General features: G+C 48.8%; 1 protein-coding gene and 2 long non-coding RNA genes across 3 annotated transcripts in view; 2 read left to right on the top strand and 1 right to left on the bottom strand.

The window, feature by feature from the left end:
• Positions 1–15521, top strand: part of LOC310712738 — a 279033-nt gene that overhangs the window by 219178 nt on the left and 44334 nt on the right. The window lies entirely within an intron of this gene.
• LOC310712751 overlaps positions 1–15521 on the top strand; it is a 63638-nt gene that overhangs the window by 21781 nt on the left and 26336 nt on the right. The gene's annotated exons all lie outside the window — the stretch shown is intronic.
• Positions 6441–15521, bottom strand: part of STRN4 (striatin 4) — a 28049-nt gene continuing 18968 nt past the window's right edge. The window contains exons 14-18 of the mRNA XM_083515825.1: positions 14326–14466; positions 12060–12158; positions 11758–11844; positions 9865–10054; positions 6441–9754 (exon numbers count right to left, since the gene is read on the bottom strand). Of these exons, the coding sequence (XP_083371951.1) occupies positions 9885–10054; positions 11758–11844; positions 12060–12158; positions 14326–14466 (497 nt within the window). The 3' untranslated portion in view covers positions 6441–9754; positions 9865–9884. The remainder of the gene's footprint in view (positions 9755–9864; positions 10055–11757; positions 11845–12059; positions 12159–14325; positions 14467–15521) is intronic.

Below are 15521 nucleotides of genomic sequence, written 5' to 3'. Positions count from 1 at the left end.
GCATTGTTGACACTGAGGTTGCGCCAAGTTGGGCCGCAAAAGGCTTGGCTTGTTGAAAGAGAGCTGCTGGCACTTAAGCCGATGGATTGCCAACTGCGCTTGGAGGAAGGAGGAGGTAACTGGCGAGACCCAGGTGGCAAAATGGGGCACCCTTGTTAAAAGCATTTGCAGCGGCTGCCCACCTGATACCGAACCAGGTTCAAGGTGCTTGTATTAATTGGCAAGGCCTTGAACAAGTTAGATTTGAGGGGACCACCTGAACCCTTATATCCCAGCCCCGGCAGCTACCTTCTGTTTTAGAATCAGGGAGTTGGGACCCTGAAGGCTCTCTAGACCAGTGTTTTTCAACCACTGTTCCGCGGCACACTAGTGTGCCGCGAGATGTTGCCTCGTGTGCCGTGGGAAAAATTGAAAAATTCGAAACATTTTTTTAAAAAAAATATTCAAATTTTCGCCCACTAGGTGGGCGCCGGACTGTGTCCTGGGTATGGGTGGGGTGGGGTTTTTGACCCCACCCTCGGCCAGCAAGGGCGCCGATTGGCGCTCCTCAGGGCGACACCCTCCACTTTTCTGATGATTGGCTGTGATTGGTCCAGACTCCAGCCTGGACCTATCACAGTAGGACATCATCTTCCGACTTCCTTCCAGCCCGAGCACAGTGTGCGCAGCAGCGGAGAGAAGAAGACGTCACGACTTGAGTCACCAGGAGGACCAGAGAAGTTATCATTTTATTTCTCTTCAGTCTCCACTGAATGCCTTGACTGGGTTAGGGACCCTTATAGCTCAGCATCAGTTGATGGAAAGGACATGACTTTACAGGAACAGGAGGAACTAACTGAACTGAGAGAAAATCGTGGTTTCAAGCTAAGATTTGCTGATCTGCCTTTGGACAGTTTTTGGTTGGATACTGCCAAGGAGTTCCCCCTTCTGGCAAACAAAGCTATTTTGACATTGCTCCCATTTTCCACTACACATCTGTGTGAGATGAGCTTTTCAAGCATGATTGCTATAAAAACTAAATACAGAGAGAGACACAGAGCTGTGGACGAAGAGCTACGTGTGTGTCTTTCTTTGATTCCAGCCAGAATATCAGCTTTGTGTTCAGCCAAACAGGCCCAGGTTGCACACTGAATAAAGTATTTTATAATTTTTCATATTTCTGTTTACTTACTATTTCATAATAAAGTAATTATAAAATACTTTCTTTGTGTTTATTTGATTCCTATTCAAGAGAATTACTTTATATATAGTCAATATAGGCACAGAGTTAAATTTTTTCTAATGGTGGTGTGCCTCGTGATTTTTTTCATGAAACAAGTGTGCCTTTGCCCAAAAAAGGTTGAAAAACACTGCTCTAGACCAACCCCTGGCAATGCAAGAATCATTTGGCCCAACGTGGGGCTTCAGCCCACAATCCTGAAATCAAGAGTCTCATGCCCTACCGACTCAGCTATTTTCTAACCTTCAAACAACTGCCGGAAACTTTTCTATGCTGCCAAGCTTACGCAAGCAATTAAGACGTCTTTCTGGAATTGTTGATCTCATGTAAATTTTCACGCGTTTGTTGTTGTAAGCCACTTTGAATTATTCTGTTGTTTTTTTAAAAAATGAATTGCCTATGCAAATATTTTTAGACATAACAGTAAGGCGGAGGCTTGATTATGAAATTAGGGACACTCAATTCAATCCCCTTCCCTGATCAATTTGGCATACACAACACTTTCTTCTGCATGAGCCAACGTGGAGGAAAACTAATGCTCATCCTCCCAGGGGGAGCAGCAGAAACAGACAGAATTCTTCTCTCATGCAAATAGGAATCAGCAGTCAAGGTGCCATATAAAGGATTGCCCTTTGCCTATCTCTTCGTTCATGTGTGAGTGATCTGCCTTGGTCCAGTATACCTGAAGGAGCGTATCCACACCCTTCTGCCCGGACACTGAGGTCCAGCGCAGAGGGCCTTCTGGCGGTTCCCTCATTGCGAGAAGCAAAGCTACAGGGAACCAGGCAGAGGGCCTTCTCGGTAGTGGCACCTGCCCTGTGGAACGCCCTCCCGTCAGATGTCAAAGAGATAAACAACTACCTGACATTCCGAAGACATCTGAAGGCAGCCCTGTTCAGGGAAGTTTTTAATGTATGACATATTAGTGTATTTTGGGTCTTTGTGGAAGCTGCCCAGCCAGATGGACGGGGTACAAATAATAAATTATATTATCTATTATATCTGGGGGGTGGCCCCTCGTAGCTTTGCTCAAGCTCGTTTACTGCAACCAGATAAAGGGAATTAGGTCCTTGCCCCCCTGCAAAGTCTCTCAGAAGCTACAATTTTCCCTCGTTTGTGTGGGGGGGGGGGAGCCTAGCCAAAGAGAATCAGAAATCAATGGACCTTCAAGGAGAAGAGGTGGGCATACAAATGTTTTGGGGGGCTGACCTTTCGATGGGAGGAATGGTGAGAAGCCAGAGGACTTGGGGACGTTTTGCGTTGGGGGCTGTTTTTATGGGCTGCCGAGCAGAGTCCCTCTTAAGAGGAAGCAGGCTGCGGCACGATAAGGAAGAACAATTGGTGACAGCTAAGCCGTACAAAGCAGGCAGCCTTATTTTCCTTATCTGGATCGTGTGGGAAATAGCAAGTTCTCTTACATAAATGCATCCAGAGCAAGGTTGCTTGAATGCCCTAACTCCAAAACCCCAACTTTTGGGCCACATCATCTTGACCAGCCAAACCAAAGCACCACATTTTTATTTCAAACACTTATTAAAAAATATCATCGCCCGACATAAAAATTGCCTCCACTCCAGGGCAGTTTTCACCATAGCCTGTGATTAAGCTGGACTGAATATAATTTACTTACCACCAAACGGTGCAGAGGATAGATGTATTATAGTATTTTAATATTTTTTGGGAAGCTGCCCAGAGTGGCTGGGGAAGCCCAGCCAGATGGGCGGGGTATAAATAATAAATATTATTATTATTATTATTATTATTATTATTATACTGCAAACCTGCTTCTTTTACCTATGGAGAAGTGCGAAAGACTTTCCTTTGCAATCTTTTAAGGAATGGAACCTTAAATGGAACCTTAAACCTTAAAAATGGTCAGAGGCAGCTGAATTCCATAGGCTCGTGCCGCATTGAATAGCGGCTGCATAGGGAGAGTATTCATGCAGAATTGCAAAAAATGCTAAAGATCTCTTTTAATAAAAAACCAGAGGCCTGCCTCCTGGGAATTACAGATCTGGATATTCCGCAAAAGAGGAAGGGTATCTTTTTATACGCTACGGCGGCAGAAAGTGTTCTTATCATGGCAAAATGGAAGAGTAATGAAATCCCCTCTATACAAGATTGGATCCAAAAGCTGACAGAGTATGACAAATTAGACGGTCTATCAGAAAAAATAAAGAATAAATCAAAACAGGAATTTGTCTCAAAATGGGAGGTTTTCAAAGAATGTTTGAAACATATAGTAGTTTAAAATCTGTTGCATCATTCGAGGAACTTCAGTAATAGTTGCAAGGTAGATATAAGAATTAAGATATATTGAGAAAAAGTTTAAATAAGATAAAAGTGTGTATTGGCAATAAGTAATATGAAATCGAAATATGGAATAGATGGGAGGTTGGGTCTTTAGTGTTAAGACCACTTTCTGTATTATCGTTTGTTAAGAAAATTATGTGTCTATGGTCATTCCTGGGTGTAATTTGGTATTTGTGTTTTTTCTTTCTTCTTTTCTTGTTGTATCAATAATTTTTTTTTAAAAAAAAGGAGATTGTAGGAAGGAAATTAAAAAAAAGAAAGAATAGCAGTTGCATAGGAGGCTGTTCCCTCTTAAAACTACGGTAAAAGGTAAAGGGACCCCTGACCATTAGGTCCAGTCGTGGCCGACTCTGGGGTTGCGGTGCTCATCTCGCTTTACTGGCCGAGGGAGCCGGCGTTCAGCTTCCGGGTCATGTGGCCAGCATGACTAAGCCGCTTCTGGCGAACCAGAGCAGCGCACAGAAACGCCGTTTACCTTCCCGCTGGAGTGGTACCTATTTATCTACTTGCACTTTGACGTGCTTTCGAACTGCTAGGTGGGCAGGAGCAGGGACCGAGCAACGGGAGCTCATCCCATGGCGGGGATTCGAACTGCCAACCTTCTGATCGGCAAGTCCTAGGCTCTGTGGTTTAACCCACAGCGCCACCCGTGTCCCCCAAAAACTACAGTAGTGCCTTTTAAATGAAGCTGCACATTAATACGTCCTCACTTATGTCACTTTCTTGGGAGAATAAGCCACCCTTTGACAAAGTGAGAACAAAGCGTGCCCTGGGATTAGTTCGTTTTCAACGTACGGTAATTTGATCAGTAAAAGTCAATGGCGTTGCTCGGCCAGCTGCTAGCTAAACCACTACCCAAAGTGGGAAGAGTGCATGAACTTTGGGTTCCTGTGTTCAGAAAGGTAGCACCTGGGCCGGCTATTGCGCTCCGGGGCTTCCCCTCCCTGTGCCCTAGATCTGCTGTGGGGCCTGGCTCTCTCTGTTCCACATCCTTGGAGCACAGAGCAGCCGTGGTGAAAAGACCTGTTGTGTCTCTCGGCACAAGAGGAGCTTTGTTCAAAGCTGAAGCTGCAGGTGTTGGCCCTGGCAGGCGCTTTCTCGTTCCCGGCTCTCTTTCCGCACTCGCAACCCTGTGCAAACAGAGAACTTCGCTCGGCAACGGCCACCGCTGTAACTGAGCAGCTCCCTGGGGTCTAGAAGGAAGAAGAGCAAGGAGCTAGGCCGAGAGGGGAGAGGCGATGGGAGGCAGTCCTCTGCAGAGTGGAGCCTGTCTTCCACTTCTCTGCACGCATTTACGAACAGGAAGCCAGTGTAGTGATTCCCCCAGTCAATTCAGCCTGTTGCGCCCATAGGAGAGAGTGATGCCCGTTGGCCTAAATGGTTTTAAAAGATTAGACAAATTCATAGAGGCGTATCGATGGCTGGAAGGCTTCCAAATACCTGTTGCTGGAAACTGCAGGAAGGGAGAGGGCCCTGCTTGTGGGTTTTCCTACAGGTTGGCCACTATGGGAACAAACTGCTTGGCTGGCTGGGACATTCATTACACCCAGGAGGTTCTCAATCCAGAGTTCCTATCCAGGGACAGAATTGGTACCAAATAACTTGCATGGCCCTCTGATGTTCAGTTAAAGGGACCCCTGACCATTAGGTCCAGTCGTGGCCGACTCTGGGGTTGCGGCGCTCATCTCGCTTTATTGGCCGAGGGAGCAGGTGTACAGCTCCCGGGTCATGTGGCCAGCATGACTAAGCCGCTTCTGGCGAACCAGAGCAGCGCACGGAAACGCCCTTTACCTTCCCGCTGGAGCGGTACCTATTGATCTACTTGCACTTTGACGTGCTTTCAAACTGTTAGGTTGGCAGGAGCAGGGACTGAGCAACGGGAGCTCACCCTGTCACGGGGATTCGAACCGCCGACCTTCTGATCGGCAAGTCCTAGGCTCTGTGGTTTAACCCACAGCACCACCCGTGTCCTGATGCTCGGTTAGGAGAAAGGAAAACATTTCCCCCATGGATTGTGCCCAGGCATCGCTTCCACAACTGCACCCCTTCAAAGGCACCCATTTAGCGCCAGGCCTGGCCTGCTGCTACACCCCTTGCCCTCGTTCCTTTTATAAAGCACCCCGGGGCTCGTGCAGAGTGCTGCCCTGAGCTCCTGGAGCAGCCCAACTGCAATCTGTCCCCAGCACGTTTAGAATGAAGCAGCAGGGTCTCCCTGCAAGGCAGATCGCAGGTTCAGGCCTCAGTACCTTTCTCTTCAAAAGTTAAGGATGTTGCGCCCCAGAGAGCAAGTTCAGTTTTGAAACTTTCCTCTTCCCACCACGCTTAATGCCGGGAGGCAGTCAGTGATCGTTAAAGAGGCTGCAAGCACACATACACATACTTCTCAGAGTTACCCTTGAAAGACCACCCCCCATAGCAAATTTGGGTGAGGGGCAGCTGCCAATGTGGGACCGAGTTACCTCTGACAACGCCTTAAACTTGCCCACTCCTGCCCAGTCACTTTGTTCCTTAACAGTGGCATGCTCCCATTTTTTGCCATACATCCAACAAGACCAGGGCCTTTTGTGTGGTGGCACCCGATCACTGGAATGCGTTCCCAGTGAACACAAGGCTGGAGCTGACATCGCCAGCACTTAAGCTTCAAGACTCACCTGTTCACCCAGGCTTTCCCCAAGTGATCTAGCGACCGTTGCTATATTAAGCGAATCTACTGATTCGTGCTGTATTTTATGCTTGTTTCATGAATGCCGTTTCCTCAACTGATTTTATGCTCTTCACAGCCCAGTCTGCCGTTTTCTCCTGAGTGCTGGTGGCGTGCAGATTCGCAAAACAAATAAAACTTCACGGTTGCTGGTTTTTTAAACCACAAGATAACTAGTTCTAGTTCAACTTTGTCAAGAAACCCACATTTATGCCAAAGGATTTTTTTTATTATTCTTATTATTATTATTACCACCGAGACAGGTTTGTTTGTTTGTTTTGTCCCACATACAATTCAGTCTTGTGATTAAACAGGACAAAAAAAAATACAAATAAAAAGAGAAGATGGAGTTCAAATAAATATACAATAAAAAGCTAACCGGCATTTAAAAAGGCAGGAGTGCTCTCAAGTCTGGATAAATACAGCACACAGATATGTTTGGGGACAAAGGGGACGGGTTCAGTGGGGCAGGGAGAGGAATAGGCCAAAGTTTCAGAAGTGCCTTGTGATCGGTGGTGCAGGGTGGGCGGGCGTGAGCCCACCCAATATGCTCATGAGATTCGGAGAGAGCACCAGTCTTTTGGAAAACAGCGTCCTTCCTCGCCCTCTCCCCCTTTGCTTTAGGCTCAAACTCCGCACTGTTTTTTAAAAAAGACCATGGCTCGTAGAAACTATCACACAGTGATAACGTGATCGTGGTTACTTCAGCATCAGCCCTTTGGGTATGTCTTGGGTTTCGTTTCGTTTTTTCAAATACTATACAGAATGTACAAAAAGAAGGGAAGGGGGAATTGGGGTGGGGAAGGATGCAAGGTGCTAGACAGGGATATCCAACGCAGCCTTAGCTGCAAAAAATAAAATACAATTGCCCCAAAGGGAGCTCGGGAGCTCCCGCTGCTTTCCAGGACAGCCACTCCCTGTTTGCTGCTGAGCTCGTGCAGGCAGGTGCTGGTGCAACGTGGACTTGCCCCCTCTCACCCTGCTCCACAGATGCGGACAGAGCCTCCCCAAAGGCCTCGCTGGCCCAGAAGGCGGAGGCAACCCATGTGGAAGAGGAGAGAGACCAACCCTGCTCTCTCCGACTGGCTGATTCAGGCTGGAGGGCGAGTCCAGCAGTCGCCACCTTGCAAGATGCCAGGGAGAGCCGACTGTAGCTGAGCGGCTGCAGCTTGACCCAGTCTCCTTGCCTAAGCCCCCTCGGTAGTGTTTAAAGGCTGCAACAGCGAGCCGGCTAAGGTAGGATCAGGTGCAGCCAGGGTCTGCAAGGAACAGTGGAGCCCCAAACCCCACGCCCCCGATCCTATTTGTGCTAAGAGCTGCCCCAGCTGGCTGCTGAGGGGAGGCACAGCAGACCCTTCCCCAAAGAGCCCTCCTAGGAGAGGGAGGGGGGCAACATAAAAGAAACAAAACCCGTGCCCTAAAGAAGGCATCGCTCACCAAGCTCCCATGCAACAGATTCCCAAATTCAGTAAGGATCTTTTTTTTTAGTGTTTTTTCTTTTCTCTTTTTTTAGTAAAGATTGCCAACTGCTTGGGTCAAGTTACAACACACGCAAGAAGAAAAAGAGTGAAATAAAAGCAAAGAAGCAGCCCCCCCCGGACGCAGGGTGGTTAACTTGAGACGCCCCAGAAGCTCCAACTCCCATCAGCCCCAGCCAGCAGGGCCAGGAGGGAGGAGTCGTAGCCTAGCAACACCTTGCAGGCCACAGGTAGCCCAACTGGTGCAGGAGGGTCCGGTCTCCAAGCCCCTGGATCTAAAGGTTTGGTCCCCTTCCTGGATTTGGCCCCTTCACCTGACAAGCAAGCCCCTCTCTTGCCTGGCCTTTGAAACCCGCTTCCGGGGAGTCTACCTGGGTGCAGGACCAGGCAGAACCTTCCCATCTCCGTTCTGCCACGCTGGCCCAAGCGTTACCAGCCCTGCCAGAGTGATGGGAGAAAAGCCGTGCCTGTTGGTTTTTAGTTCGCTCCCTATCCCCCAGGCTGCGATTCAGTCTCGCCTGGGAAACAGGGAAGCGAGAGAGCCCAAGTGTTGTGGGGCTTATTGCTGAGATGAAAGCTCCACCCCGCCCAGGGCTAGCATCTACGAACAGGCTTCTAAGGGTTGATGGCTTTTTCTTTAAAAAGGGTGAATTGGGGAACTGCCAGTTATCCAATAGACCACACTGCTTCTTTGAGTGGTGAATAGAACCTGTCCACCTCTTGCTCAGAATGTGAGCAATCCGAATGTTAGATCTTCCACAGGCTCAAAAAGCCTGCCCAGCTTAAACAAGGCGATTCAGGTTGTCACAGAGCGGGGGGCCTCCCTTGGCCACCCCCCACTTCCTAATTTAACCAGAAACTAACCCCCGCCCCATGACTCATCCTTCTGCTCCCCTTTCTCTGGCTCCTTCATCCCCCCCCCCAGACCCTCCTCCCACATTCGCAGACATGTTTCTCTTCCCTGAACGAGTGTCAGCAACTACGGGCCCACCGGCCCATGTCCGGCCTGCGGGCGACAACTGGCTGGCTTCCCAAATCGACACGACTCCCGCCCAAGCATCCCTGTTTGCTTACCTGCGGTCTTTTCCTTCTGTCTCCTTTTGCCTCTCCCCTCCCCCCTTACCTGTGGCCTCGCGTCTACAGTATCTGAAAGCAGAGAAGGAAGGCCCTCGTGTGCCCTCCCTCCTGGCCCATTGCTCCTCTGCTGGGTCCGCCTACGTGGGGAGCGTTAACGGTGAGAAGTCCTCATCGCCTGTGCGTTTGGAGTCAGGAAAGGGCAGGGGAAATGTGAAATTGAAGGAAGCACAAGGGACGGGGGGAGAACCTGCTGAACCACACACAGATGGCACGTGATTTGCAGCCCCCCCCCCAAGAAGTCTTTAACAGTTAGCGAAGAAGTGAAAGCCTTTTGTGGCTGCAACTGGCTGGTGCGAGAGTAGTGGGTGGGTGCCGTTCTGCTTGCATCTCGCTCCTCTTTTGGCTTGGGACGAGGGATCGTGGCCAGGAGAGAGAGAAAGCTGCTTGGTCCAGGGCTGCTCTGGTCAGGAACGCTGCTGTGTGTCCTTTTCACACACCAGGAGGTTGTTTTTCCCCAAAGGAGTTCCGACGTCAAAGTCGCAGGTCCAAGGCGGCAGGAGGGGAGGTTTCGAAAACCCTTGCCCAAGATGGCAAGGAGGCAGAGCCCTTCCCAGACACAGCGGAGCATCCCAGTCCAGGCCCGTGCTCTCTCTCTCTCTGCTCCCAAACTGGGAAAAACGTTTCCGCTCCCTGAGCTGGGAAAGAAAAACCAGATGACCTTGAAAGGAGCGGGGAAACTGTTTCAGTGCTGGTGAAGGTGAGTCCCAAGGTCAGGGAAGCAGCTGCCTCTTCCCCCAGTTGCAATGCCCCGGCCACCGCTGTCCAGCAGGGGTCAGTCCTGAGCTTGGGTGGGGATGGCAAGAGGGGCCCGTGGCGAAGAGAAGAGTTGTTAGCACCACTGGCTGGGCCAGAGAAAGAAAGAACGGACAAGGGGAACGAGAAAAGAGGGGGCTCCTGGGGACGCACCTGTTGGGGGGAAAAGAAAGAGAGAGGCACTATGAAATGAGAAGGAGGTGCAAGGCCGGGCCCCACAAGGCTGCTTCCTCCTGCCCAGCCCCCTCCTGGGCCTGCCTTACCTGTAGGCCCCGCCCTCTTTTCATACAAAGACCTTGGCAAGGGCATCGGCCCCAGCGCTGGCAATCAGGGCCTTGCTGGGATGGAAGGCCACGTCGTGGATGGCCTCCTCGTGCTTCTTGCGGTGAGCTGTGATCTCCTGCGTGCAGGTCTTGTTGTCGAGGTTCCACAGCCGGAGGGAGCAGTCGTGGCCTAGGAGAGGCGGAAGGGCCAGGGGGGTTAAGCAAGGAAGCCCACGTGCCCAGGCACGCACGAGGCTTAGTTAAGGGGTAATAATAATAATAATAATAATAATTTTTATTTATATCCCACTCTCTGCAGCCAAAGCCAGGCTCAGGGCGGCTAACAACAATAAAATAGTACAACATTCTAAAATCATTTCATTATAAAATTAATTCAAATCAAATTGATGGCTAAAGTTCTGTGAAGATTGCCAAAGGTACCAGCAGACCTCTAAGCTGTCGAAGGAGGGGACGGTGCGAAGCCACTATGGCGAGGAAATAGGGTGTCAGACTAAAGGCCAGTCCATCCCACAAGCAAGCAAACTGGGCCAGTTGCCAAAGTCCCAGGGCCACAGGGACTGGGAGGTCACAGAGGAGTGGTGGGAGGAGCTGGCTGGGCAATCCCCAAGGGAAGAAGGCTCATGAGCCTGGGGAATGATGGTGGGATGATGAGTGATCAGAGGGAGAAGACTGGGAGGAGGAAGTGTTGGAAGCTGGAGAGGTGACAGGGCTTAGTGAGCTGGGAGAGTCCGTGGCAGAGAGCAGTTCAGAATCAGAAGCAGAGGCCAAGAGGCAGAGATGAGTTCAGGCTGGTGAAGAGTCACACTGGTCTCCCCCTCCTGATGTGGCAGGCTCCCCTCCCCGACTCCCAGAAAGAGGTATGAAAAAGGAGGAGCAAAGACAGACTGTGCATGCGGGCACAGTATCCGGTTGCTGGAAAGATGCCCTGAGGAGGAGGACAAATAGGCTGCGGGGAAGTGGGGAATTTCAGCAACTGGTTTCATGGAGTAAGACCCACAGGGGATGAACTGCTGTGCTCATGAGGCCTGAAAGTCTGTCCAATCTGTGAAGATCATGTTTTGCTGATAAAATGTTAACCCCAGCATTGAAAATGGTGTGATTTACTGACTGGCTGGCTCCGTGACATTTACAGACCTGAATTTGCACCTTTAAGGGGTGAGATTGGAAGGCCAACTCACGCCCTTCACAAAGGATGGATTAAAACCCAGCAACTGCCAGTTCCTGATGCCAAGGTCAAGACTGTCTAGAATAAAGCTGAGGACATTCACGGGAGGAGCCTGACATTCTGCTCTGCCACTGGGGGGGGGGCACCTTGCAGACTGGGGTTCTACTGTGCACATAAGAGAAAGCTCCCAGTAGGAAGGCTGAATAAAAAAATTCCTTCAAGTAGCAATTTTTTTATTTTGACTATGGCAGACCAACACGGCTACCTATCTGTAGTAGGAAGGCTGATTGCTGAAGAATGGATGCTTTTGAATTCTGGTGCTGGAGGAGACTCTTGAGAGTCCCATGGACTGCAAGAAAACCAAACCTATCCATTCTGAAGGAAATCAGCCCTGAGTGCTCACTGGAAGGACAGATCCTGAAGCTGAGGCTCCAAGACTTTGGCCACCTCATGAGAAGAGAAGACTCCCTGGAAAAGACCCTAAAGTTGGGAAAGATGGAGGGCACAAGGAGAAGGGGACGACAGAGGACGAGATGGTTGGACAGTGTTCTCGAAGCTACGAACATGAGTTTGACCAAACTGCGGGAGGCAGTGGAAGACAGGAGTGCCTGGCGTGCTCTGGTCCATGGGGTCACGAAGAGTCGGACACGACTAAACGACTAAATGACAACAACACCACATATGGAGATGGAGGAGGCAGCACTTACTTCCTGATATAAGGAACACTCCGTTGGGATCTACAGCGAGACAGGTAACAGCGTCCAGGTGTGCCACCATGGAGTGCACAGCTTTCCCTGCACAGAGAGGAGAACATTTTTCCCCTGAGTTACAAAATGTAGACATGTACGCAACTCCCGTTCCTGGGTTATTTGGAAAATCGTGCTCAGAGGGAACCTGCCAACTTAAAACTGTGTTTGAGAAGCAAGTGCTCTTCTAATCACTGCGAAGGAGGCAGAGGTTACAGGTTTCTGCCAACTCATCCATTCTGGCCCCCAAACAACAGCCCTACCTGTGCGATTGTCCAGGAAGCGGATCCCTCGGTCGTCATGGGCTGTGATAGTGATCGGCTGGGTTGGGTGGCTCACAACTTGGTTGATCTGACTGGATCCTGTTCAGAGAGGAAGGGAGGAGAGTTTAAGGACAGTCCTAGGACAAGCAAATCTTTGCTTGGATAAGAGCAGAGATGTGGAAAAGGAGAAACCTCTCCAAGGAGGCAGCCTCAAACTTTTGCTGAATTTGCACTCGGGAGACCCTGGAAGAGAATGTGAGGGCCAGGTGCCATATGTTACTTATTTCTGCCAAGTTTTTAAACAGACTAAACATTATACCAGCCCTTCCCACACCTGGGGCCTTCCAGAGGTTTTCGGAATACAATTCCCATCAGCCTAAGCCAGCACAAAGCTGCATTGTATGAATGATTTATTTATTTTGGCTTGACACAAAAATGCGCCCAGAATTAACTGGACAGAGTTCTAAATTAAAAAAAAATAAAAGTACAATGTAATAGAGGTATTCCTCCTTCTATGACTCAGGAGGGGGTGCTGTTCCCAAGATTATGCACACAATTGCACCTAATTAATTTTTTTGCTTCTGCTCATTTGTAAACTTAACCAACCCAAACTCATTCACTTAGTTAATGCTACAATCACTTTATGTATTTCACTTGTCAGTAGAAATAAAATTCACAGCAAGTGCGTTTCACTCCCAGCACCTTCTATTCTTGGACCCAAAAGCCCCTTATAGCACAGTTCCAATTCCAAAATTTTATCTTCTCTGAATGTTGTCGAGGCACTTTGGTTTCCCCCCTCTCTCCTCTTCTAGATTCCTCAGAGATCCCCTTGCCTATCCCATCTCTGTCCTGTCCACAACTACACCCCGGCAAGAGCTCAGTCGGTAGAGCATGAGCTTCTTAATCTCAGGGTTGTGGGTTTGAGCCCCGTGTGAGATAAAGTGGAAATGAAGTGTAATTGTCAGGGAACTGCCATCAGAGCTAGAGGCGGAGAAAAGGCTCCAGAGGGATGCCGGAGAGGGTCCCAGTAGGGAGAGAGGGAAGGAAATCAGCGTAACACCAGTAGAGAAGGGGGGCAGATGGAGGAATCAGAGAGGAGGCTCCAAGACTCCTCGCCGGAGACCAGCGGAGAGAGTATGGGTCCTCCGCTGCCCACACCCTCCCTGCGCAGAAGGCTTCCGCGCAGGGAGAGTAGGAGGAGACTTGGCGTCAAAGAACTTCTATGCTGGAAGAAGTTCAAGAAACGCCCACTGACGGATTCTGCCAGCGACTGAGACAGTCACGATGCTGGAGGCTGTTCAGTCAGAAAGGGTTCAACCAGGTAACCTAGCCAGGAGTGGCGGCAACTTACGCACGAGCAACCCCTAAACCCATTACAGTAATGTTACCTTGAAATTATGTACACAGTATTCCAATGGTCACACACACACACACACACACACACACACACAACTACACCCCAGCAAGAAACAAACCCACTCTTGGGGAGTCTCTAAACAAGGGACCTGTAAACGCTGTTGCTGGTTTATCATCATAACCCCTGGTCCTAAGCAACCCAATATAACTCGCCAGGATGACACTCCTGCTTGGGGAAATGTCCCACTTTGTGCAAGAGAACAGAAATGCCACCAATATAGGCAGGTTTCTGACTCATTTCAGACTAAACAGAACCTTTATCCTCTTCTTTTTTCTTTTTTTAATTTCTTTTTTAAATTTTATTGGAATTTTATTTACAACATAACACAAACCCCCCAATATACAAATCCACCTTCATTAGACGTGAATATAACATACAGTAAACATAACATACAACAATACCAACAACCAAATAAAAGACTTCCATTATCCTGTATCTGGCCTCCTTATTTACTTCTTATAAACTGTTTCCTTTATGAATAATTATTAAGATTTTTCTAATTATAACTTAAATATCCACAAAGTCTCCTGCAGACATTAATCGAAACAAGTCCAGGTATGTATTTTATGTATGTGTTTTGTGCAGTATTCTCTGCATTTTATTCTCAATAATGGCAGAAACTCACAGATGGAGAAGACTTTTAATTTTCTACATCATTTTTATTTATAAAGGGATTCTTTGTATGAGCCAATGCTTTATTATCCCTTTGGAGCTGTGGTGCCTTCTTGTTGTTGTAATTTTGTCCTTTTATGTTGTCATGCTTTATGGTTAACATTTTTGATTCTCTGTTTTTGTTATGTTTACACTTTTTTTTTTGCTAGCCCCACCCCACTCTCAGCCCCAACTCACCGCTGGCTGGCCTGGATTCCAGGGTCAGGACAGAGCAGTTGGCTTCCACATCATAGAGAACTGTGCATCCTGTCTGGAAGGCTGCCACGACGTGTGCAGGGTCGGTACCGGAGAAGGTGATGGAGGTAGGGATTCCGTTCTCTGCAGAAGATGGTAGAGACAAGCATCTGGGCACTGGGTTCTGGAGATGGTCCAAGGGTGACCACAGCAGTCGGAAGGATTTGGAGAGAACTGGAAGTTGCTCTGCCCAAGCCATACTGCACAGAGTTGATGAATCTCCACCTAACCTTGAGGATTTATATACAGTGGTGCCCCGCAAGACGTATGCCTCGCAAGACGAAAAACCCGCTAGACGAAAGGGTTTTCCGTTTTTCGATGCGCTTCGCAAGACGAATTTCCCTATGGGCTTCCTTCGCAAAATGAAAACGTCTTGCGAGTCTTGCGATTTTTTCCGCTTCCCCCCCCCTTTTTCTAAGCCGCTAATAGCCTTTTAGCCGCTAAGCCTTTAATAGCCGCTAAACCGCTAATAGCGCTAAGCCGCTAAGAGGGTTGCTTCGCAAGACGCAAAAACCGCTAGACGAAGAGACTCGCGGAACGGATTATTTTCGTCTTGCGAGGCACCACTGTATCTCTAATCTTTGTTTCGACTCTTCTCAGAGCCACTGCACCTTTATCCCTGTTAAGAAGCCCTCCCTCCCTTTTTGGAGAAGCCCTGAATTATCTGCTGAGGGTATGTGAGGTTTTCAATGCTCCAGATGTTATTAACTTCTAGCTGCTACGAGAGATTGAGCGCCCTAATAATATTAATAATAATAAATAATAATAATAATAATAATCCCACCCATCTGGCTGAGTTTCTCCAGCCACTCTGGGCGGCTTCCATCAGAATACAGTGGTGCCCCGCAAGACGAATGCCTCGCAAGACGAAAAACTTGCTAGAAGAAAGAGTTTTCCGTTTTTTGAGTCGTTCCGCAAGACGAATTTCCCTATGGGCTTGCTTCGCAAGACGAAACGTCTTGCGAGTTCTTGCGAGTTTCCTTTTTCTTAAAGCCGCTAATAGCCGCTAATAGCCGTGCTTTGCAAGACGAAAAAACCGCAAGACGAAGAGACTCGCGGAATGGATTAATTTCGTCTTGCGAGGCACCAATATATTAAAATAAAGGTAAAGGGACCCCTGACCATTAGGTCCAGTCGTG

The sequence above is a fragment of the Podarcis liolepis genome (assembly GCF_965112155.1).
Source record: "Podarcis liolepis genome assembly, chromosome: 7".
In the NCBI taxonomy this organism is placed as follows: Eukaryota; Metazoa; Chordata; class Lepidosauria; order Squamata; family Lacertidae; genus Podarcis; species Podarcis liolepis.
Note: the sequence above shows the minus strand (reverse complement) of the source record. Positions and strands in the feature narration are given on the sequence as shown.